At 38.3% G+C, this 26576-nt stretch overlaps 2 protein-coding genes and 1 long non-coding RNA gene across 4 annotated transcripts; 1 reads left to right on the forward strand and 2 right to left on the reverse strand.

The window, feature by feature from the left end:
• Positions 1 to 861: 861 nt before the first annotated feature.
• On the reverse strand, positions 862 to 5962 carry LOC117301119. The gene is made up of 6 exons (XM_033785007.1): positions 5729 to 5962; positions 4345 to 4401; positions 2925 to 3047; positions 2137 to 2259; positions 1739 to 1844; positions 862 to 941 (listed from the first exon to the last, which is right to left on the reverse strand). The coding sequence occupies exons 1-6, from the start codon at positions 5960 to 5962 to the stop codon at positions 862 to 864; spliced, it is 723 nt and encodes a 240-aa protein (XP_033640898.1).
• Positions 5963 to 11155: 5193 nt separating this feature from the next.
• On the forward strand, positions 11156 to 13377 carry LOC117301189. Its single transcript, XR_004520269.1, has 3 exons — positions 11156 to 11540; positions 12425 to 12514; positions 12973 to 13377. It is a non-coding gene; the product is annotated as an uncharacterized LOC117301189 (long non-coding RNA).
• A 2549-nt stretch (positions 13378 to 15926) lies between these two features.
• On the reverse strand, positions 15927 to 26369 carry LOC117301188 (leucine-rich repeat-containing protein 51-like). Of its 2 annotated transcripts, none has more exons than XM_033785092.1 (3): positions 26303 to 26369; positions 21279 to 21338; positions 15927 to 17507 (listed from the first exon to the last, which is right to left on the reverse strand). In XM_033785092.1, the coding sequence occupies exon 3, from the start codon at positions 17472 to 17474 to the stop codon at positions 16815 to 16817; it is 660 nt and encodes a 219-aa protein (XP_033640983.1). In that variant the 5' UTR covers positions 17475 to 17507; positions 21279 to 21338; positions 26303 to 26369; the 3' UTR covers positions 15927 to 16814. The 2 variants fall into 2 exon arrangements, with proteins under 2 accessions (XP_033640983.1, XP_033640984.1); XM_033785093.1 differs by lacking the exon at positions 26303 to 26369 and adding an exon at positions 23955 to 23966.
• Between the last annotated feature and the right edge of the window lie 207 nt (positions 26370 to 26576).

Raw genomic sequence — 26576 nt, forward strand, 5'->3', positions numbered from 1 at the left:
TTCGATTTCGCGCGAAGTATAACTGCTTGGTGGTTAAATTGGCTGCTCATTTGCGAAATTGACCGAGAAAACATTTACTAGGTCACTACTCGGATCAGACCAGTCCGAGTATTTGAACGACATTAAAATTTGCACATTTGAAATAAGAAAAATGGTTTAACTTAAAAACTGATGACGTCATGATTTCAAAACTTATTGTTTTAAGAATGATCAACACTTAAACCTAGTTGCACTGTAAACTTGGTTATTTCACGAGTTTCATAAACAATCAACAACAAAAACAACACAGTCAGGCAAATTACTCGTGTGGGATTTGAACACCTAAATATTGAAACAACAATAATTGCGGGAAATAAAACAAACTGAAGTTGACAACTCTAATCGAATTATTATTACCAACAGAACAGTAAAAAAATGTATACGTGTTTGTTAAATTTCAATTGAGTTTGTTTTATAAAAGTTACAATAAAGTAAGTACTTATGTTAATATTTGCTAGAACAACACAAGATATGGTGATTTACAGTTTCAAAAACGTTTTTAAAACGTCAACACAAAGTTATCAGGTAAATGGCAACACAAACGCAACCAGAGAATAACGGGACCCAATTTTCCGGAGCTGCTTAAACAGTAGCTAAGCGCAACAAAGTTTAAATGCTTATCAGAATAAGGTTAGCCAATCTGCCATGTCACTTGTACAATTTGTGACAGTTATCTTGCTCAATCATGCTTAGCCTGCAGCTCCATGAAATTGGGCCTTGAACATAATAACACATTTATTTTGCATAATTATCGTATAGATCATATAAAAAACAAAGGTACACACATGTGATTGCAAAATATCTCGTTACTCTTTTTTTTGTTTACTTGAACTTGAATCCTTCGTCTCCGTAGTCAACCTCTCGTACACGGGTATCTTCCCTGGATTCATTCCTTGACGATCCTGCCCAAAAGTTAATAAAAATAACATGAAGTTGCTTCTTATAATGCCTAACACTTGCTTCTTATTGTGCGCGTTATTGTTCCTCACCCAGTAACGCTCAATGACGTTTAACATAGTATTTCCCTGCAAGATGTGGGGCTACTTCTGAACTTTAAGGGCCATGTCACTCACAAGTTACGGGCAACCAGTTCCAGCCAATCTCTAAGAAGAAAAGGCATTACCATTTGATTGTTGGCATTTTTCTTTTGTGAATCGTAAGACAATGTTTTAACATCAACTCATGTGCTACCGAAGTGAAGTGGTCCTGTAGCATACACTGTAGTTGGTTGCCTCCAAGTTACATGCAAAAGTTGTCTCGTGTGACAGGGCCCTTAGACCGTCTTTTTGGTTTACAAGGTTGATATGGCGCAAAATGCTGCCAATCAAGCCAGGAACACCGAGGCGAACCCCTTCTCGTTTCGATAAGTACACTAGGTTATTTTACGTGCGTTACACATGGGGCCAACAGCTTTACGTCCAATCCGAAGGACGAATCAATGGTTAATTGTCTTGCTTTAGTGATATGACTGGGACTTGAACCCACACTCTAATGACTAGTCTGAATCAGTTGCCCTTAACACGCAGGATCATGTGGAGTGCCACACGAGTAAAGGAATAATTCGCGTTACAAAAAAACAAGACAACAATGGTTTGCCAAACTGATCAATTTACCTCGACAAATATAACGGACAATAATTATTGTTACTACAGTTAATGAATTTGTGTTGGCAGGGGCTTCTCACACCGCGTAGGCCTACCTTGAGTGGGTTCCAGTGGAGCTGCTGCCAGGGCAGGTCTGTTCCTCGGCCCTTGATGATGTGGATCACTGCTGAAAGCACCCATGTGGAAGGGATACGGAGCAACCTGGGATGCAATGTTGAATAATATTACACTAGGAAGTTTAGGTTGGCTGCATTTTTAAATTTTGCATCGAAACATTTTTGTTGGCCGTCGATTAGTGCAGGAGCTGTATTTTCAGTTTTTAAGGTGGGACATATTCAAGACCATAAATCAACATATGACTGCAGTTTATTTGACCAATAGAGCTGTCTTGTAGCACCATATTAATGATCCAATAATAATTTAAGACAGCCCTTCTATTATAAAAATGTAACAGTTTCCAATGATTTTATTCCTTGCTCTGAGGTCTACGTACCTGTTCTTTGCTGGTGTTTATTTTGCTGTTGAGTAGGATGCTAACAACAGCCAAAGTGAGGGCCAGGATGAAAAGCACCACACCAACAGTAAACAGTAGAGTGTCAAAGGTTAAACAAAGGGCCTGAAATTAAGCGGGAAAAAAAGACACGATTTAATTTTTCAGGTAGGCCTACAAATTCTGTCAAGGAGAACGGACGAGAAAGTGTAGATTCGTGGATAGAATGTAGAAGGCGAGTACACTGTAGTAACACATCTACACCTTTTAGAGTATATTAAATTTCGGACTTAAACTAGTTTCCCCAATACTTTACAAAGAACGTTTGGTTACATTTCAGTTTTTGCACAAAATGAAAAGCTTAATGTTATAGTGCTTGCAGCTTTATCGAGGACCATGTTTTGCCCTCTGAGTTAACGCAGTTATCTAGAAGAAGTATTTTTCAAATAAACTATTTGATTTTGATTTCGAGACCTCAGAATTAGAATTTTCCAGCTATCCAGCAAATGTATATAAGCCCACAACTTCGTGTGAAAAGGTTTTTTTTCTTCCATTATTATCTCGCAACTTCGACGACCAATTGAGCTCAAATTTTCACAGGTTTGTTATTTTGTGAATAGTTATGTTGAGATACGCCTATATACACCAAGTGATAAGACTGGTCTGTGACAATTACCACACAGGTGTCCAGTGTCTTGAATCCTTGCTATTCTGGGTTTTGGGAGACATACGCATGGCATCTCTTTGATGATTATGACCAAATCGATACATTCTTGCAAAAGAAACCTTACCGGGCAGGTAGCCGTGATATCAGCGCACACAGTCAACTCGTGCAGTACAGCCATGACGCTGATGGCGACCTGCGCAGTAGCGACTAAGATTCCAATGATGGACAACATGTGACAACACGACAGCTATATGAATATGAAAATAATATTAGTCAATATTATGCAAATAAGATTAGTCAATATTATGCAAATAAGATTAGTCAATATTAAGCACAAAAATGGATCATAGCGTTTTATTGTCGAACTGATTATTGCCATTCAGTCTTAAGCAGATAAAGCCACTGCCGTCGATACTAAACTCTTCCTATCTATTAACTTATGATTAATGTTAGGACTTGGGACGATGTAAGTTCCGTAACCATAGACATTAGGATGCATTAAACCCATTCTAAGTTAGGACGAGTAACTCATCGTAACTCGAGATTAATCTAGGCTGGATTAATCCTAGCGTTTCTTGAAGTCGGCTGCTGGACGCTATTGGTAAATTACTCCAAATAATGGTTATAGCATAACAACTTACTTGGTAACGAGCAATGAGCTGTTGGTAGTATAAAACATTGTGAGAAACGGCTCCTATCAGAAGTAACGTATTATTTGAGAAAGAGGTAATTTCTTACTCTTATAACACAATACTTCAGACCTGCAGTTTTGTATTATGCATCTGAAAGCATAAAATAATGTCTGCATCAAGGCTGTTTTTTTCTTTTTCTTTCACCACTCCCTTGCAACTCCGGTGCTCAATTGAGTAAACAATTTCACTGATGTGTTATTTTTTTGTGCACTATGTTGGATACACCCAGTGAGAATACTGGTCTTTGACAATTGTGCCAAAGGAGTCCAGTGCCTTTAATACGTTTGTATTTTAGGTAGATAAAGTAGACAAACACTATTGCCGCTGATCAAATATATAGGTTACCAAACAAACTGTCTTTGTATGTAAGTCCAGTTGACCTCGACAAATGGAAGAGTATTATAAGAATGATATCAGTAATGAATATCATTATTCAAATAATCGATTGCTGATCGCTTCGTTCTAGATGACAAAACAATGTCCCATATTGATCCTTTGGTTTAGCTTCCCCATAGACTGCGCAAGTTTAATGCGTATATCGAAAACGAGAACACTGAAGACTTGATTTCCATGAATAAAAATCTTATAATAATTTGTGTTTTTACCTTACACCGATTTATGGAGCACTTGACTGTATACTGGGTACTTTCCAGAGTTCGGTCAAAACAATATCCACATGCATTAGAGGCACTTGGTAAACTGTCAAAGACCATCTCACTTGGTTTGTCCCAACATGAAAAACAGACACGTCTTGAACCAAAGCTTTTACTGGTACAAACGACGGAAGGTGGTATAACGGTAACTTCAAAATAGTTTTACCCTCCCCTTTCAAATATGTTTTTTCTAACTCACCGTGCATTGATCTTTGCTTGAACCGGCACCAATTCCAAGTACACCTGCAAATAAAAACTGGGAACAAACGAGAATGCACAACAAAATCTTTAAAAATACAAATGATGATGATAAATTCTTTGTTTGGGCCAAGAAGAAGTGATAAGAGCAAGATTGCGATCTCTGGATTTTACAAACTGTCCTATCTATCACTCATATTCCTTCGGATGGGACGTAATGCCGTTGGTCCCATGTGTTTGTGTAACTCATGTAAAATAACCCAGGGCACTTATCGAAAAGAGAAGGGGTTTGCCCCGGTGTTCCTGGCTGTGGCTGCTGTATGCGCCGTAGCACCTTGTAAACATTTTTATATAAAGTTGCTAAATAATTGGGTCTCATAATTATTCATCACTGCAATAACCTATCTTTCTGAAAGTTGTATAGTAACACTCAACGCCTTGAGTACCTCGTTTTGTAGATACGTGCGCTATATAAGACTTCGATACTATTATTATTATCAGTCTGTGTTTAGTGTGCCAGATATAGAAGCTACTAAACCTGAGCTGCTGATGTATAGCCAGGGATCACACACAACATTGCTTACCAAAACGGCCCTGTACTTTATTTATTCATGTTTACTCTTAGATAAAGAAACTGTTGTTATTCTGTTATGAGAGTATGGACATAAATGTAATCTTGAATTGAAATTGAACTGAATTGGAAGCAGCAACAGAGGGAACACTTGAGTCAACTTGTCTGTGTTCATCCTTAAAGTATTTAAAATACCTTGTAAATTTCCCTTCTGATTCATTACTTGATACCTTAATGATCCATGAAATTGTTAACTTTAGTCTGTTGATTTTAGTCTTACCAATGCTCCAACCCATCAATCCAGTCAGTTTCCCTTCAGATTTATTACTTGATATTTTATAGATTCATTTGACTTTTAACTCTGAATACTTTTGAGATGTGATCATGGAAATGCTAAAGTTTTACCAATGGTCCAACTTAAAATTATTGGTTTACATGATACTTTATAGGTTCATATGATTTTTAACTCTGAACTTTTTGTGAGGTGCGATAATTAAGTCTCACCTATGATCAAAACATATTAAAACACACCCCAATTCCATTCTGGCTTATTTATAAAAACTTTAAATAGCTTCGTATATATTGTTAACTCTGAATATGTTTGAGATGTGATCATGGAATTGTTGAAATCAAAGACGGATTTAATGTAGCACGCTTTGTGCGCTTTCATCACCATCATCCTTCGTCCTTAGACGGAATAGTAGAAGCAGCTTTGATGAAGTGGTGCCAGGTTGCTTTGTCCCTCATGAGTTGTTGAGTCTCGTTTGGATTGAGATTTGTTACAAATTTAAGCAAGTTATAAGAAAAACCTTACCATTGTTCCGGTCCATATTCCAACCATGATGTATCCATTCTGACACGTGGATGACTGAGCTCCAACACCGAGTGCAATACACGGGAAGGCAGTCAGAAACTGCACCACTCCGAGGATCTTAACCGCCGTGGCTGTCGCATTGATCGCCCCTGCCGAGTTTTGCGCCTCTCGCCCCGGTGGGATCATGACGAACACCGGTGGTGCTCTTTGATGGCCGTGATGAGATTGCTGCATGATGGCATATAAATATTTCCTCCTTGTCGGTGAACTTATTTTCGTTGAAACCTTGCTTTTGAGACGAGTACTGGCCGAAGCAATATAATGGGGTCCTCCAATCCGTGGCTCTACCGGCAGTGAGGCAATTTCTTCCCACTGTCACCCGCCACCGTCTGTAGCCAGATGAGGAAGGCTTTTTACTTGCACGTTTTGTTACTTTAGCACCTCACAACTGCACAAAGTTGTTTTATGCCTTCTAGCATCTCCATGGATAATTAGAGCTTTTCAATCAAGAACAAGAACCAGTGCCGAGGAAAAGATTTCCCTTTGTGCAATTACTATAAAACCGAGTTTCGGAATTGTCCGGTATTAGAAATTTTTCACATTAGTTCTGCATGAACCATTTTAATAAGTTAATGTGCGCACTGCACTGTCAAATGCATTTCCCAATCATAATAACGATGATAGTAATAATCGATTTGTTTATAGCGCTTTATCACGGCGTCTCAAAGCGCTTCGAACACACTCTCGATGCTGTCTCCGGCGCCAGAATATTTCTCGACAAACTCATCAGTAAGACAGATTGACTGTTTTGCGATGTGGCCTTCTGTAGGATGAAAGGTCGTTCGCTGAGGGCAAAATGCATAAAACGAGATTAACAGTGCCGTGCACAAACTAGGTGTTCAATTTGACACCATGGGTACGGGTGTCCGTCACATAGATGTTTTACCTGACAATGAATCAAAATTAACATCATAGGGTAATAAAATAACACAAAATGTTTTTGTGTGGGCAGAAATAGGTGTTATTTCAACACTCTATATGGGGTGTAACATTTGATTCTTTTTCGGTATATGTATTGTAACAACGCCCATTGTGTTAATTTTAACACCCTGGCTTTGCAGTGACTCGACCCGAAACAAGGTCCTAATTGGGCCTGACCCAACTGATGGTCTGTTATATGACCCGGAATGTGTATATACAAAGAAAACAAAAACACGAATGGGTCAAACTGATCCCAAAATTGAGAATCCACTTTTTGGATCAACACGACCAAAACATAATTTAATTGCTATGATCAACTAATAGATCCATGGCTATTTTATGTTTATTTAACTCTGCATAATTTTTTACAACAAACGTCTTCGCCGCTTTCAGGCAAATAAAAGGTCTTAATCAATTAATGGCTCTTGACCAAAAACAATGGTATTTCACTTCGAAAATTGCATGTGAATTTTTAACCCAGATTTGAAAAACATTCGAACGCTATAAAATCTCAATTGTTTTACCTAATTTAAAAAAAGCCGATACCTGGCAGCCAAATGAGGCAGGTACCGGCTCTGATGCCACTATGCAAATGAACCCATCGTTACTCTCCTTGCCTAGGAATTATTTATAATTATTTTCTGTGAATGTTTTGACGTCAGCGCAATTGAATTTACATAATTGGATAAATATAAGTATGACAACTTAAGCATTTTCCAATTACAAAAAGGCCTTCAGAACAACATAGTCTACCATTCTGAACCATCTGCATGTGGATTGCGCACTTTCTGTTACAAGAGGTGGCGCTTGGTGAAAATACTAAAAAATGTTAAATTTCCTTTGAACGATGTGATGACATGGAATAATATTAATAACAAACGGCTTCAACTCGAAGCCCTTAAAGGCAGTGGACACTATTGGTAATCAATCAAACTAATTATTAGCATATAACCTTACTAGGTAACGAGTAATGGGGAGAGGTTGATAGTATAAAACATTGTGAGAAACGGCTCCCTCTGAAGTGACGTTGTTTTCGAGAAAGAAGTACTTTTCCACGAACTTGATTTCGAGACCTCAGATTTAGAATGTGAGGTCTCGAAATCAAGCATCTGAAAGCACACAACTTCGTGTGACACAACTTCGACAACCATCTCGTAACTTCGACAACCAATTGAGATAAAATTTTACAGGGTTGTTATGTATTATGTTGAGATACACAAAGTAAGAAGACTGGTCTTTGACAATTACACGTGGTGTCCAGTGTCTTTAACCCCAAAACATGACCACGAGACGCTTTACATTATAGGTTAAAAGTAATAGAGCTAGGCCTAATTAAGAAACACTGAGCAATTTTAAAACAATTGCTTGCACCCTTTCTCCGGTAGCTTTTCAGTAGATTCACTTTTTCAGTCACACGACAATGTAGTCAGGTATCTAGCTGTTTTAAACAATGTACCTTTACGCTGACATATTATTATGTGTGGAATATAATTATTCAGTGCCTCATAAACTGGTTTAACCGTTTGCACTTACCCCAGACAAATAAGTGTAAATAACGAATGGCAACATTTTATAAATACATTAATGAAGCTACGTACCTTTCGAGTGAGGGTGGTCTGTGTTAGGATTGCCTGACCGCCGGTAAAAAGTAGACTGCAGTATATCTCGCAGGGCAAGTTGAAAATCAACGTTTGGATTTTTATTTTTACATAATCGGTCGCACACAACACACTTTACAAACTGACAATTTTGTTTCACGAGAAAGAATTATCTCGATTTTTTTTTAGGGTTAATGATTAATACTAATTACATTGGGGGCTATGGCAACGGTCACATAGTACATCGTCCAACCCCACGCTCTTGTAAATAATGCTTTGATTCGGACGTCAGTCTCGTAGCGGCTGTTTCATGAGTGCAATAAACGACCCGCACGACTACCGTTTCAAGTGTCAAGTATTCATAAACTTCATGTAGTGCTATCCCTGTATTCGCAATGCATACTGTGCAATGTGCAGCTCTTAAATAATTGAACTTCATGCACAGTTACTTTTCAATATCCATGATCAGAGGTATGCCTACCCACTGGAACGTCTACTTGAAGAGAATTTTGTCCCTTGGGAACTTTTTTTACTAGACGGAAACTAGTATGGCACTATATCTCAATCTGTATCTGTGTCATTCAAATCATGCCAAGTACATTGAATTGTTTTTGAGAAACGTTCTGGATAATCAACTCCAGTAAAGACACTGGACACTATTGGTTATTGTCAAAGACCAGTCTTCTTACTTGGTGTTTCACAAAATAACAAACCTGTGAAAATTTGAGCTCAATTGGTCGTCGAAGTTACGAGATAGTAATGGAAAAAACACCCTTGTCACACGCCTGTGTGCTTTCAGATGATTGATTTCGAGACTTCAAAATCTAATTCTGAGAATTATTTTGTAGTATTGCAAAATAGTATTGTAAAATAGTGGACGCATGGGAAAAGTTAATAATTAATCAAGATACATTTATTTGAGATTATGTATTTATTTATTCATATGTATTTCTTTCTTGTGTTCTTTCTTTCTTTATTGATTTTACTATATTCACAATCAAACAGCACAATACGCGCAAATAGCATGATGACATTTTGGCTGGTAACATTATTCTAAGAAACCCCTTATGTTGTGCTTAGCTTCTTTTTGTGTTATGCCAAACCGGTTTGCAGTCTTTCATTGGTAAGCGCATTTATGTCCCGAGTCGAATGTGAATCATTCATCACTGCAGCGATGTTTAGTCTGCTTATTGTATAGGTGGTAAACATAAGCTGACTTTGCATTGTACACTTTGAACTCAACATATATCAGATATATTTTTTACTTGGGTATACCTCATTTCTTTGACTTACAGCCATTGGACCCTTTCGGTACAGAAACAAAAAAAAAAAGTTCACAGATTTACAAATAACTTACAGGGTTTACAGAAGGTAGTAGTGAAAGACTTCCCTTGAAATATTACTCCATGAAATGCTTTACTTTTTGAGAAAACAGTAAAACAATATAAATTCTCGTTAGCGAGAATTACAGATTTATTTTAAACACATGTCATGACACGGCGAAACGCGCGAATACACGGGTGGGTTTTCCCGTTATTTTTACTCCAGACTCCGATGACCGATTGAGCCTAAATTTTCACAGGTTTGTTATTTGATATAGAAGTTGTGATACACGAAGTGTGGGCCTTGGACAATAGTGTTTACCGAAAGGGTCCAATGGCTTTAAAGGCACTTTAAAGGCAGTGGACACTATTGGTAATTGTCAAAAAACAGTCGGCTCACTTGGTGTATCTCAACATAAAGCATAAAATAACAAACCTGCTAGCTCAATCGGTTGTCGAAGTTGCGAGATATTAATGAAAGAAAAGAAAAAAAACCTGGTCACACAAAGTTGTGTGCTTTCAGAAAACTACGTCACTTCAGAGGGAGCTATTTCTCACGATGTTTTATACTATCAACCTCTCCCTATTACTCGTAATCAATAAAGGTTTGATGATAATACTTATTTTGAGTAATTACTAATAGTGTCCTCTGCCTTTAAAGGCCCTTTAACACTCCTTTGGTAACGACTAAAAAAAGCAACTGATATAACAAGCAACGGAGAGATATTGGTAGTATAAAACATTGTAGGAAATGACTCCGTCTGAAGTAAAACGTAGTTTTTGAGAAAGAGTTAATTTCCCACTAAAATATTTGAACTCGAAAGAGACTTCCGGCCTGAATCCTTTTTTAGGTATCTGAAAGCACATAGTTTTGTTCAACAATGTTTTTTTTTTTTTTTTTTTTTCATTACTTTCATTAACCTCAAGTTTTCACAGGTTTGTTATTTTATAAATATGTTGGAAACACCAAGTGGGAATACTAGTCTTTGACAATTGCCAAACGTGTCCAGTGCCTTTAAGATGGTCTACTTGAAAACGTTCGTCTGTAGCAAAGCAAGCTTTTGCTATAAGTGTACAAATCTATACAAAACAAAAATGATATTAATACATCTCAAAAATATATGATTTATAACCCTAACCCAGATGAACGCCGTAAAAAAAATACTAAAACCCACACATTTTTAAAGGCAGTGGACACTATTGGTATTTTTTAAAGACTAGCCTTCACAGTTAGTGTATCACAACATAATGCATAAAATAACAAACCTGTGAAAATTTGAGCTCAATCGGTCATCAAAGTTGCGAGATAATAATAAAAGAAGAAAACACCCATGGCACACGAAGTTGTTTGCGTTTAGATGGTTGATTTCGAGACCTCAAGTTCTAAATATGAGGTCTCGAAATCAAATTCGTGGAAAATTACTTCTTTCTCGAAAACTATGGCTCTTCAGAGGGAGCCGTTTCTCACAATGTGTTATACTATCAACCTCTCCCCCATTACACTGTTAAAAGAGCTGGGCAAAATATCGCTGGGTAAACGCCATTTGTGATTTGTTGGTAAATTTTTGTTCAACTATTGAGTAAACTTTAGGGTTGGTTAAGATAAAAAAGTTACCAACGTTGAGTATAGTTTACACAACAATTGTTGGATAAACATTGTCCAATTAATTGGTATTGTTTATTAGATTTATCCAACCACGAATTGCTGGGTAGAAACATTCCCGGCAGATGGGCATTATGGCGTGAAAGGGCGTGACGTTAACCATTTTGTTGTGAACTTTGTTATCGTGCGCACACGCGCTCATTACCAAGTCAAGGAAGTTATAATGCGACGTCGATGATGGCTGACCACCAAGTGTTGAGATTACTGGAGGAGTGTGGCGTTAGTGTCCCTAACGGACGTTTTCTGAGGTGAGAATTGAAAAATGTATCTCTAAAGTTTAAAAGTACATGTTCTTATTATGATTTAGATCAAGAACGTGTGGGCCTGTCCGAAAACTCGGCTTGAGCTGTGAATGCATGGCCCTACCGCACGTTATCGCAGTTTCAGGGACATCATTGACACACAACACACACACGACGCCACACGCAGAGCCATGCCTAGCCCTTGTGTAGTAGTAGTAGTAGCCTATATAACGTCCAATAGTGTCCTTAGTTAACCCCCTTATCATTAACTTTGATTGATAATATCCCTTGATATAAAACATGTAGATGAACTTGGGTGAACATGTAATGTATATAGCAATTAAAACAGCATGGGTTTGGTAGGCCTCTTCTTCCCAAGGAATGGGAAAACTTTGTTAATTATCTCCAAAGATTTGGTATTTTCTCCTTAGAAAATGGGTAATCGGTTCTGTTCTTCCAAAACGTTGAGCACATGCTATTATCTTGCCCAACTGTTTGCTTACTGATCTAAAAAAGTTGGGTTACATGTTCCTGATCTCCCCAAGGGTTGGGTACATGTGCACCGCCAACTATATTCTCCCTAAATAGTGGGCGCATGTGCTCCTATACCAAGCAGTGGGGGTACGTGACACTGTTTTACCTGGGACCGGGGTATGTCCCTATTTTCCCCTGATGCTGACAATTTGGAAACAAAATGACCACTTCTTGATAAAAAGGGAACACAAAAATCAAAGCAAAAAAAAAGGACCCTTAAATTTACCAAGATTACACTAGTTTTAAGAGTATTGGAAGCAGTGCATAGTTACACACAGCTACTTTTAAGATAGGATATCTATGCCCATGCGTAACAGCTTTGCAATTAATTTTTTGTTTGTTTACAACTCATACAGATAATGAGATCGACATGCAGGCAATGAAGGTGCTGACCAAGGCAGATAATTTGCAACTTATTCCCGAAATCATCCATCGACACTCAACGGGTAAGTGATGAATTTCTCTGAAAACAAGCAGCCTTGCTTTGGTCTTCTATTTGTCACTGTTATCTGAATTTGTTTTATTTAAATGACTCCAGTATGTTTTGAAAACCCAATTTCATGAATCATTTGTTTTCAGAAATAATTACAATTCTTACAAACCCAACACAAAATAATAGTAACACACATGTCTCTAGTAAATTACTGTTACTCTTCTCAGTATACGGATCTGTCCTGGTGTTCGTGCGTGGTTGTCTTCAGATTGTGCCGTCACCTTGTAAACCCCAACAAGGCGCTTTAAACAGCTCTCATAGCTCAAAAAAATAACTCTGTATATCCTCTTGTTAAATAAAATAACAATGATCACTTTACTTGACATTTGAATGTTATATTAGGCGCTATATCTTAAGAACTGAGTATTAGGACATTAACAAGTTTTATTAATTATTCTTTTTATGCCACAGGATATCATAATGCCACACTACCTGAAGGATAGACACAACGCTTCATCCCCAGCCCTTTGTGCTATCATTAGGCAGCGCTGATCTGGAGTCAAGAAATGCTTTTCCACAACCATCAGTCATGAAAGCAGTAGATGTGTACTACAAGGCACACTATGTGCTGGACTGCAAATACCAAGTTCAGTGCCACGGGTATGGACTTTTTTTGAAACGTGTGTGTTCAGCCAGCAAGGTGTGCAATCGAAAGAAACCGCCACACTGAGAGGTCTAATGGCTTATCTTGCACATTAAAACGTGCTGGTAAGTCACTGCAGTAATGCTGCACCCATCTAAAAGTATAAAAGGCTACCTAACAAGTTATAATTATTGTAGTCGGTGTGTGAGAGAATCACATTATAAAACTTTGTTAAGTTAGCAGCTTTAAAGGTTTCATTAGTAAACATAATACAATTTAAAAGTGTAAGTCCCTGTTACATCTGACTGGTCTAACTTGTCTTTCAAGTGTCAAAAAAATGACAACTCTTGTTTGTATTTTGTTTAGAAAGTACTTTGCTTTACAAAATAACTCTTTGTTTTGAAAGTCACTGCAGCAATATCTGCTATAAACCCATTTAAAATTATATAAGGCTACCTAACAAGTTGATCCTTAGGCAGTCTTATTATAGTTGGTGTGCAATAGAAGCAGATTCTTAACTTTGGTATGAAACAATGTTATGAGTAAATATATTACATTTTGAAAGTGTTCATCCCAGTAACGTCCGACCTGTCTGACTTGTCGTGCAAGTGTCATCGAATTGACAGTTCTTTGTTGTATTTGCTTAGAAAGTACTTTGCTTTACACAATAACTCTCATTGTTTTGAAAGTCACTGCAGCAATGTCTGCTGAACCCATTTACAAGTATATAAGGCTACCTAACAAGTTGATCATTAGGCAGTCGTAGTCGGAGAGTAAAAGAAGCAGATTCAAAAAAATTGTTTTAGTTTGAAACAAACAGGCTTTTTCCGTTGATTTTTTTTCTGGGGGATGGGGTGTTTAACCCTTTAGTCCCTGCACCGCCCGAGTTTGCTGAAATCCAACTTCTCAAGATTCTTGCAGTAAATTACTGGAATCGTAGTTCAAATTTTAAAAGATAGCCATGGCTTAATGTGTATGCACAATTTTTTACCCTTTCGGTAATATTTGTCTAAAAGTACAAGTTCTCATGGGAACAATAAATGCCTCTCGTTAAACGGTTACGGTAATTTTTATGGCGAATATTTTTGTGCACGGATAAAATGAACACAAAAGCTTTTCAAGGCTTTTGTCTGGCTCAATGCTCATACTGATTAAATGCGAAGGCGTTAATTTTCGACAATATCATCATAAATGATGAACAGTTTCCTGTTTACTAATGAGCGTTTTATTTTTCGTAAGAGCTAAATTATTTCATCATCATTAGCTTCGACAAGTCAACTGTGAAGGGAGAATTAATAACGATCTATAACAACTAGATACATTACCAAATGCGTAGACCTACTAATGACTATCGAGTTTTCTTTTGATGTTCCTTTTTTTCTACAAACACAAGCTAGCGAGGTTTCCTCGTACCGCATACAGTGTATCGCTATATGCGGCTGGGCGGTACAGTGGCTAAATGGTTAAGTCAGCAGCTTTAACGGTTTTATGAGTAATATAGCCTATGTTTGTATTTATTTGTGCAAAAACGTTGTTTCATTGCTTGTTTGATGTTCACAAATAAAAAAGGAAAAGCAAAGAAGTACTTTCTGAAGTCTTTCATTAATGTTTGTGCTAATTACTCAACTGTTGGATGAATAATTTGGTTCAATCTAGTCTCAACAACTGAGCTTTAGTAATGGATTTGTGCCCAACAGTTTACAAAAACGAACGGAAATTTACCACCAAGAGGTCATTATCTGGATACACGGTTGCCCATCTATTGCATAGTCATATTCCAACTACTAAGCAGTTATTCCTTAAGGTTGACCAATATATGAGGAAACATGGTTATACAACGTTTGTGTAACTGTTACTACCCAAGAATTGGGAGACTTATTATTACCAACCCTTGGACATACAAAACAAACCAAAGGTTGGGCAGAAGTAAATTCCCAACTTGTGTGTAGGTCGTTTGCTCAATCATTAAGCAATGACATTGACCAACGACCGTTGGGCTATAATTGCCCAATAGATGTTGAAGCTGACTATTGTACCAACGTTGGGCAATAAGTTGGGCAATTTTTTGCCCAAAGTTCTAACAGTGTACTCGTCACCAAGAAAGGTTTTATGCTAATAATTATTTTGAGTAATTACCAATAGTGTCCACTGCCTTTAACCAAATAATACAAGCCCACGTACAATGGCCAGGAAACATTGCCTTTAAATCTATCAAGATGTAGTTGTTTAGAACTCTATTTTATCCCTTTCAAAAAATACAACAATCTGAACTTACGGTTTGCCATTTTGTGGAGTCTTCAATTTGGTCTAATACAGATAAAGCAGATCGTGTTCTGTCATGTAAGTACACAAAGCTCACAAAGTTCCAGGGATATTTTTGTGACTCATTATAATCTATACTTTTATGAAAGTATCTTGTTAACATAGATGTTAAATTTGCACCGGGGATAAAGAATATTAATTTTGGTTTTTACCCATATACACCGATGTGTACTAGCACTGCATACTCAGTACTTTCCCGAGTCCTGTGAAAAAATATCACAGGCATGTTACTCGGGTGGGAGTCGAACCTCTATTTAACATCTATTATATCGTGCGGTACCCGCTGCCAAAACATAGGATTCGAACTGCCTCTAGCTACCGGGCAACCTCGGTAGTCTATCTAATTGGTAAGACACTGCTCCAAAATTGCAAGGGTCGTGGGTTCGAATCCCACCCGAGTAACATGCCTGTGATATTTTTTTCACAGGACTCGGGAAAGTACTGAGTATACAGTGCAAACACATATCGGTGTATGGGTAAGAACCAAAATTAATATCTTGTTAACATTATTAATTTTAATGCTAATAGTGGTTTACGGTAACTTATGTCAATATCTCTTTTGAGTAGTGTTGGTTTTCTGAAAATAACAGGTAGTTAAAGACTCGACGTTTCGACCAGTATGCTCTGGAGTAATTTTTATAACGAGCGCTTTGTACATCCCAAACAAAGCGCCCAATCCGAAGGCAACGTGCGCCTTAACTGGAGTTTATTTTTACGTAAATTAATGACTACAAGATACAACTGTAAGTTTCAATGATTAACTCTTTTTCCAAGACTAGAATTGGATACATGAGCTGACGTTGCAGTTCCATCAAAATGTCCAAAACTGTTAAAAATAATGAAAAATTCCATGGTAACATTAATTTTTGCGAAAAGAAATAATAAATAGTTATGTGTCTCTCTCTGTTCCTCCTCACAATATTAATGTCACCTAAATGAGGATTATTTTTTCATGTGAAATTCTCTTTGGAAATAAGTAAGTTGCAGAATCCCTTTGACGTATGTTGTTCAACATTAACGGTTACGGCTACAGCTGGATCGCTGCGCCATCTTGACGTACTTAGCCAGAAACCCTTATAACAATCGCAGTGATAGTGTGGAAGCCGGTGTCCAAGTAAATCCTGTCCCGCTAGATATTCTGTCCCCCATACGGTGAACTGTGTGAACACTTCTTGTGATAGCGCCCTCTTTTGAATCCTCCTCCAGCCCACGTTAATTTCCCATGGGAACAGAATCTACGGCGGACCGCCAATTCGGATACGACCCTAGGTCTGCAGATGTTTTGAGCCAGTTTTATCGATCACCACATTTCAGTTCAAAGTCTATCATTTTATGCTAATCACCATCTTCAGAAGTATGTCTGTGGTCTTTTCCGTCGTTTCTCCCGTTTCCTCCCGAAGCCCATTAAGCTCACCATCGTCTTAGCAGTCTCCCTCTCTGCCTTCGTCACGCGGCTGAAGTCTAGCGCCCTCAACTGAGGGATCTTGTTTAGTACATAATGACGGTAACCCTTTTCACTGTCCACCGGGTTCCCGTGAAGAGTCAAACTCATGAGTTTCGGCAATCCGGCGAGTTTATCCAGTTCCTTTAAGTTCTCAATGCTGTTACCATGGAGATACAGAATCTTCAGATTCGGGTATTTCAGAATGACGTCATCGACAGTGTCTATGTAGTTAAAGGACATGTCCAGCCAGTTCAGTTCAGTTGGATTGACGATGAGTGACGTCAGAAAAGTCTGGAACCCTTTCCACTCACGGATCAAGTTGTTGTTAAGCTTGAGTGACACGCATGCGTACTTGTCGTCTTTGGTCTTGCGCAGACCCTTGGAGTTGACACGTGGTTCGTCGCTCCACGCTGATAGGTCAATGTCCAGGCTTCCGATGTGTTTGAAGGATAAATCGAGGGGTGGTGCCGAAAAGCGCGCCTCTGAGTTGGCGTCTACGAGAGGGGTTGCTTTGGGTGCCTTTCTGGGCGGAAGACGGGGCAACTGGGCGTAAAATGACGTCATCGTGCCCTGAAGCTACTGCTACTCTAATCAAATCTGCAATGTACAAAAACACAGGGTAATGAGGCGGTATCCGAAATTAGCAACAGTGTGGCAGAAGCATGAACATTTGACGTTACACTTCAAGGCTAGTGAATAACGACAGAGAGTGGCCTCAAGTCTAGGTCAATCGCCGTCCATTTGCAAATTTTACCTATAATCACAGTCAACAGGCAGTGGCTCGATCGTCACGTGGTAATGTGCTCCAGGTCGTGGCCGAGCGGTTTAGTGCCTCAGACTCAAGTTCTGGTTACTGTATCATCAGGGTGTAGGTTCGAATCCAGGCCATGACACTTGTGTCCTTTAGCAAGACACTTATAACCATATTGCTACTTACCACCCATGGGGGTCATTCCGTGTCAATCCAACACGCTTTTGGACATGACCCTCACGAATTTAAATGGAATTCGGTGTGCTGATTGGACTCCCTGAGAAATGCCCAAATCCCAAATGTTATGTAATTCGGATCATTATTTTGGGAGATACGGCTTAACGAACTTTTGACTAATTAGCATGACCTGCTATGTTTGGACAATCATGGGGTAAGTGGGGATTTGGGCATTTCTCAGGGAGTCCAATCAGCACACCGAATTCCATTTAAATCCGTGAGGGTCAGGTCCAAAAGCGTGTTGGATTGACACGGAATGACCCATGGGGCAAACGGGCACATAAGAGGGCAGTTGCGATTGATTTAGCTTAAATACACTGTACACTATTGGTAATTGTCAAAGACCAGTCTTCTCACTTTGTGTATCTCAACATACACGTAAAATAACAAACCTGTGAAAAATTGAGCTCAATCGGTCTTCGAAGTTGCGAGATATTAATGAAAGAAACAACACCCTTGTCACACGAAGTTGTGTGCGTTCGGATGCTTTATTTCGAGATCTCACAATTCTAACCTGAGGTCTCAAAATCAAATTCGTGGAATTTTTCTTCTTTCTCGAAAAATACTCCACTTCAGGTTTTATGCAAATAAATGTTGTGAGTAATTACCAATAGTGTCCACTGCCGTTTAACCCCTACATATCAATAAATCAATTGGAATCAATTAGATTATGTAACTCAGGTTAATTTCAGTCATTATTCGGGTATCAGAATGATAGCCCGTTGGTCTATTAGGCGCAATCAAGGCCACCCAACCCCAAATTCACCAAATGTCACTTGATGTACCAAACTAATCAATAACCCAATAACCTGGTAAGGACCGCACTTTGGTCCTTAAAATATAAGTATTTGGTTGGTAATCGGAAACCAATGTGACGTTTTATCAGCCGTTTCATTAAATAAACAGGGTGAATTTAAAGGGTTTTGTTTTCATGAGAGATCGCCTGTACAACACTAACCAACTGCCACTAGGGGCACAATGCCGCCTACTCTTGGATGGGGCTGAAACAGGCTTACCCCCTTTCTGTAAGGATGTAGGCATGGGTGTCATTCACTACAGGAGGAGCCTTGCTGGTAGAGCAGAGTGCACTAACTTCCCAACTTGTAGTAACCAATAATGGACTTAATGCCTTTCTCAACAAGGACACAGGCATCATGACCGGAACTCGGACCCACGCCCTGCTGCTTACAGTACCAGAGCCATGGGTCCAGAGAACTGTGCGGTATACCGTTCGGCCACGATACCCCCACTTTTCAACCAAAATTACTGACTTTAACTGTCTGGGTGTATCGAATAGTCGATACCAAATTTAATACAAGTTAATTTGAGAGTGGCTTAATCGATTTGAAGCTGTTCCCTTCTCTTTCTGGGGAAGGAGGGGTGCGTGCAATGGTGTTTAACCAGGGGGATCATGAACCACCCTCCCCCACTGTCTGAACACACTCCACAAATATACGACCAAAACAACAGAGGTGTGAATCGATCGAACTATACGTTGCTATTAACACAAGTGGGGACTTTGTTTGCCCTTTTTAATGCCACTGAGTGGCTTTATTATAGGCCAGGTAAAAAAAAATAGTTTTCGTCCGTTTTTTTTCTCCAAAAAGGATGAAGGTCTTTTTTTTCTTTTTTGTTTTAAAGGTGACCGTCAAACATTTAAATTCAAACAGGCCACCAATTCTTCAGTTAAAAAGTCACCACTTACTTTAGGCAGTTGCAAGTTCTTAAAAGATTAGTAAGTTTTATGAGAAAATACACATAAGTTTGCCTTAAAAATGTAAACAAGAAAAGGGCAAAAGATGCGGCTTCAGAAAAGGATGAGGGAGGGGACGATCAACTGGTATTTTTTTTTATTGGGCCTGATATATCAGACGCAACCTTTTTCAGTATCGCATGCAAACCCTTGTCAATGGTTTTGTCAATGTTTGTCTTTCGGGTGTTTACTGTTCATCAATATTTTGGAGTTGTCCACCAAACAAGCTTATACTGCACACAGTTGTTAATTCATGTTGTGTAGTGGAAATTGTGTATAACGAACAGGTGATAAACTGGAAGATGAAGTGGGAACGACGACTGACTGAGATTTCTTTTGTAATATTTAGGAAGTCAAATCAGTCACCGAGTAAAATCTTTCTCACTATCTTGAAGAAAGAGTTCGGTTTGCGCCGTCATATTTAATGTGGTATTGTGGAAGATTTATAAACCCACTAAGTTAAAGATCATTTTTAGGGTTTTGCATATGCACGGCCCCTCAGGAAACTTAAATTTTGTTTGTGAAAAGATTGTACAAAGTTTCGAAGCCTGACTAGAATTGGTTTGTACTTGTCGACGTTTTTTACTGGTATGCTTTGGTGGTCGGAGTATATTTGTCGAAACGTCTGGTACAATTTAGCCCTTGTCTTAGACCATAGAGCAAGGACGGACACAACTACCAGACAATATTTATACGTTTCCACATAGCTCCAAACCTAGCTCTAAGCTCAACACATTTTCCGATCCACTGATTTTCCAATAAGTGGAAAAAGGACGTATCTAACCTCATGTTGAAATGTGCCGATTGACATTGTACTTGATACTAAGAGTGAAACTTGAAACAACAGGTTTGTTGTTAACTGCATTTTTTTTTCATTGTCAGTTATTTTTCAAACTTACAGCTTGAATTGTCATAAAGGTCCATATTGCTATCGAAACCGGTTTTTGAAGCAACCAATATCTTTTACAATTTTCTTTAAATTGTGAAAAAAAAGCTGTAGTTTTTACGAGTCATTCTACTTTTTTATAGACTAAAAAGAAAAGATTTTACATTACCTGAAAAAGTGAAAAGATTAAACTATAGTTTCACTTATTCTCAGACTGGAACATTGGAAAGTGAGTGCACCCCTATCTAGAAATATACCTTGAATCATGCGTTTCCATTGGTAGGCATTAAAGACACTGGACACTATTAGTAATTGTCAAAGACTAGTCTTCTTACTTGGTGTACCTCAATATAGGCATACAATAACAACGTGAAAATTTGAGCTCAATTGGACGTCGAAGTTGCGAGATAATAATGAAATGAAAGACACCCTTGTCACACGAAGTTGTGTGCTTTCAGATGCTTGATTTCGAGACCTCAAAATCTAATTCTGACGTCTCGAAATCAAATTTTACTTCTTTCTCAACCAAATACATTACTTCAGAGGGAGCCGTTTCTCACAACGTGTTATGCTACCAACTGCTCTCCATTACGCGTTACCAAGAAATGTTTTATGCTAATAATTATTTTGAGTAAATACCAACGGTGTCCAATGCATTTTGATCTTAAAGATCACCTGCATGCGTCCGTCTAAACATCTTTCAAAAATCAATTCAGAAATGAATATAATTAAGGTTTGTACCTTACAGTTGGTGGAAATCTTATTCACTTGAATCATTGGTCCCTTCATTTGTGAAACGCCCTGTGAAAAAATAAAACAATATACAAATAATCAGAAGGATAACTTTCAGTGTGAACATTAAAAGGAAAACAAAATCTGAAATTGAGAGTGTATATACGCATTATACAACAGAATTATTTTGTGGCGATTTTCAATTTAAGTTATCAAATAATGCAGTCAAGCCACGAGTGTGTAACATTACCTCTTCTTGTCATCTACACAGTTTTCACTGGTAGTGGCAGTGCAACATTCCTAACACATCATATCGTAGAGGAAGAAATGCAGTTCTTCATAAAAGTAAAACTCAGAATCAGTCAGTAAATACTAAAGGAATCGACAAAAGCTTGGTTGTAGATATCAGTAATGGCCGTTGTTCCTTTCGACTCTTTTCCAAAACAACTAAAGACTTCAGAAGTAACACCCAGTCTTCGCCGTTGTTCTTAGTCTAGGATCCCACTGGGACGACGTGCACTTGTTTATCGTTGAAGGGGAACACCTCACCAATCGTGCACTCCTGGGGTAAAACTGCTGACAATACAATAACAAGTGTCCTAACCATAATAATAACTTCTATGCAAAGCAACGCGTGGTTAGCAACCAGCTTTCTTGAGAAGCCGTAAGAGTGACTAAGAGTATTGGTGCTTGACCTGTGGCCTTCTTCACAATTGTGAATCGGGTTTATTTATACATCTACAGTCTTGCTCTAAGTAAAGTACTCACGTCGACGCACACAGGAGGCGAAATGGGATTACGCGACGGCTCATCTCACACGATGACAATCGAATGGATCGAGATGGATCAGCAAAATCTGGTTATGTTTTCTTTTCCCGTTTGCACTGGTTGTCTTTTCAGTGAAGCCTTATACATGGTTTAAAGGCACTGTAGTCGTTTGGTAACATTGTCAAAGACCACTATCATCACTCGGTGCATCCGACCATTTTATGAAAACTTGTGAAAACTTTGACTCAACTGGAGTGAATAACGCAAAAATAAAACACCCTTTGTGCAAAATTTGCGTGCTTTCAGATGACTAAAAAGGGCAATACGACTGAAGTTTTTTCATATATTTGAGGGTTTTTTTCTTTTTCAAAAACTATTATACTTCAAAAGGGCGCGGTTTCCCACAATCATGTGTCATACTGTCAACAGCTTTTTCTATCAACTAAATTTTGTATGCAAACAATTATTTTGAGTAAATGCCAATAGTGTTTGTACCTTTAAGTGAAACCATAATGGTTAAAATACACCCTCTGGGAGGACTATGTCTTCCGGGAAATATAAAGCTTGAAGACGGGGACTGGTTCGGTGTTACGCGTCTCCAAGACACCCGAAAGACTTGACTAAATATCCCGAAGACCTCTAGTAAGTCCTCATTCATCCATTAACAGTAATGCTTGCGCTGGTGTTAAATTGATAGTGATTGTAAGGTTGTCAAATAATCATTATTTGCACATCACTCCTGACACCACCGGCGGCGTTACTGTCACTATCCCGTTCTCAGTTATTGGATTTGGTGGTAAAGACTCTGGACACTATTGGTAAATTGTCAAAGACCAGTCTTCTCACTTGCTGTATCTCAACATACGCATAAAATAACAAACCTGCGAAAACTTAAGCTCAATTGGTCGTCGAAGTTGCGAGATAATAATGAAAGAAAAAACGCCCATGTCACACTAAGTTGTGTGCTTTCAGATGCTTGATTTCGAGACCTCAAATTCTAAGTCTGAGGGTCTCAAAAATAAAATTAGTGGAAAATTACTTCTTTCTCTCTTCCGAGGGAGCCGTTTCTCACAATGTTTTATACTATCGACTTCTCCCCGTTACTCATTACCAAGTAAGGTTTTATTATAACAATTATTATGAGTAATTACCCAAAAGTGTCCACTGCCTTTAAGGGCATTGTTTGACAAAGTCTTGTCATCGTATAGTATTACTATCTTTGTGATTTTTGTTGGTGCGCCGAATGATCAGAGTTTAAAACAAACACTATAGGCCTAATGTATGTTTATGATAAATCATTACTTATGACGTGCTAAGGACTCCCAATTAAACACCATGATTTGATATTTTGTTGTGAATTATTTAAAGGAACACGTTGCCTTGGATCGGAGGAGTTGGTCTATAAAAAGCGTTTGTAACCGTTTGTTATGAAATGCATATGGCTAGAAAGATGTTTTAAAAGTAGAACACAATGATCCACACAAGTATCACTCGAAACTGCACGGTTTTTCTTTTACATCGCCAACAAACACTGTCGGTCATTTATGGGAGGCAAAAATTATTCGACGTGGTAAAAAGAAAACTACGTAATTTCGAGGCATGTTTGTGTGGATCATTGTATTCTACTTTTACAACATCTTTCTACCCACATGCATTTGATAACAAACAGTTACAGAACGCCTTTCAAAGACCAACTCGACCGATCCAAGGCAACGTGTTCCTTTAAGTTCGCATCTCAAAAACTCCATTGCTCTTTACAAAGTAAGTTTTTTATGCTAACAGTTGTTGTAGTAATAGTGTCCAGTGCCTTTCATGGTCAAAGTGAGGCTGTTAATACCGAGAACATTTTTCTCTTGTATGTTTTCTTTCAAGTGTTAAGTTTTCATTTTAAAAGTACAAGTTTCCAAACTGCAATACCTGCACGTCAGACAATGAAGCTCAACAGCCCACAGGGGCTGACACCAAAGATAGTCGTAATCTTTCCGGGTCCATTGATGTCTTCATTCGGCACAGGATTCTTCTCCAGCTAGTACTTATTCACCCAATGCCCCATAGCAACCACTGGCGCCTTCAGTCACGGTGTGTGTGCTCGTGCAGCCAACGTGGTTGGGTTATAACAGTTTTGACTTCTGAACTTCCGTAAACAACAATGTGCTGAAGTAGGATCGATGGGCGATGGGGACTGTTGGGAGGTTGGAGGGTGGGTGTGTTCCATCCATAGGTTGCTTGACGAGTGGAGTGTGTGTGTGTGGGGGGGGGGGGGGGGGGGGTCATTTCAAAAATGCTGCAAATATTATACGCACGGTCGCCTTTGGTAATAACTGAAGACCAGTATTCTCTCTCTGTGTGTCTTAACATACATGCATAAATAACAAACCTGTAAAAATTGTACTCAGTTGGTACTCGAAGTTGCGAGATAATAATGAAAGAAAAACACCCTTGCCACACGAGTTTGTGTGCTTCCGTGTACTTGAAGGCTTCTGGTATCCGCTGTTCAATTTTCACGGTACCGATCGGAACCCGATAGTTAAAGTTCCACGATTGAACTGGTGTATAGTTTCAGCAAGACCGCATCTGATATGGATGTCTGTCTAGTCGTAAAGGTCATGACCTGTGACCTAGGAGGTCATTACTACCGTACACAGTGACAAACGACCGCAGTAAACAGTGCACAATTTTGCTATCAGTTTCACTTAAAAAAACACACACGATTTTAACAAGCTTTGTATCATAGTAGCAACTTCCTTACAGTAAACGCTGCTGGGCCCACTTTGATAAAGCCAGTAAGCACACAAAATGTGCTTAGCATGAAATTTCTTTCTTGATAAAAAAAGGATTACCAACCAAACTTCCACATGATTTTCAAGATAAGCAAGCAATAGCTGAATACCAGTACAAGCAATGTGCAACAAATAAAGAAATTTGGTTGGTAATCATGTTTTTATTTCAGGAAGAAATTTCATGCTAAGCAATTTTTTTGTGCTTACAGGCTTTATGAAGTTAGGCCCAGGAAGGCCAGTGTAGGCCTACATGTGGAAGAGCTAAAGAAAAGAAACACACACAAATAAACCTTAACAATAGTGTACTTAGGTGGAAATTACGACACAACTAACCAGTATTACGAGTAGTACATTTTGCGTGCCAGGAAATATCCTGAAATGTACAGCTTTACAATACATAGAGCTAAACATTTTTTTTTAAATCAGCATTGTAATTGGAATAGAGCTTGGTCGATGCTGAAATAAGTATATGAATGACACTATAATGAACGGTTTGACTGTAATTGTATGATTGTAATGCAACTCTAAAACAAAGAGCTTCATTCATTCAACGTGGCGGTGACACCTGTTCATACAGCAGTCACCGGAGATTGAACTTTTGTGGGGTAGAAATAGGGGAAAAGGGTAATAATATGAAAAGCTTTGACGAAAAAGAGAAAAAGCAAAAAAAAATTGTCAGCTTTTTTCTGGACACTATTGGTAATTATACTCGAATTGTAAGCGTATACAAATTGAGAATTGAAGAGCTGTTGGCAGAATAAAACATTGTGAGAAACGGCTCGCCTCTGAAGTAGCATAGTTTTTGAGAAAGAAGTAATTTCTCACTAGAATATTTTAATTTGAATTCGGTACCCCAGCTGAGGTCTCGAATTCAAGCATCTGAAAACTCACAACTTGTGCGACAAGGTTGTGTTTTGTAGACACTGGACACTATTGGTAATTACTAAAACAAAATTAGTATAGAAACTTACTTGAAAATGAGCAATGGAGAGCTGTTGATAGTTTAACACACAGTGACATTATACAACATTGAGATAAACTGCCCCCCTGAGTAACGTATAGCTTTTGAGAAGGAAAAGTTTCACTCAAATATTAAAATACTTGAGGCTTGAAGCCTTTTATGAGGCATGTAAAAGCACACACATTATTTGTGCATCAATTATATTGTTTTTTTCCCACAACTTTCTTGCATATTCGATGCCCAATTGAGTTGAAATGTTCACATATTACTTCTTATTTTATGCATGCACAACGCTAGAAGAATGATCTGTAAGATAAGATAAGAAATGTATTATCCCACACTGGAAAATTAGAACTGTGCTAAAACAAAATACCAACGTTAATATTTAAACAATCAACATACAGAATGCATAATCAACATTAAATTACCAAGTATCAAATAAGTTTAAAGTATGATTAAAAAGATACATAACAAATATGTATAAACTTGTTTACTCATACTAAAATAGTAATTATTTTGCATACCTGAAACTATCTCCAGTGCTGAACCTCAGTCAGAGCATGAGGGATTAAAGCAACCTGTCTTCGTGACTGTGCTTTAACTGTGATTGCGATTTAACGATTGCCTTCTGTTTGAGCAAGCTGCAATGATATCCTGGTCGCACGTGTGCACCTGTACACAGAATATTCAAGTGTAAAATAAATATCTTATGAGAAGTACGTGACAAACAGTGAATGCGAAGGTTGCGTGAACTCAAAGGGATCGCCTGCAAACTTTACAAGCTAGACCAGTACACAA

The sequence above is a fragment of the Asterias rubens genome, chromosome 16 (assembly GCF_902459465.1).
Source record: "Asterias rubens chromosome 16, eAstRub1.3, whole genome shotgun sequence".
NCBI lineage: Eukaryota > Metazoa > Echinodermata > Asteroidea > Forcipulatida > Asteriidae > Asterias > Asterias rubens.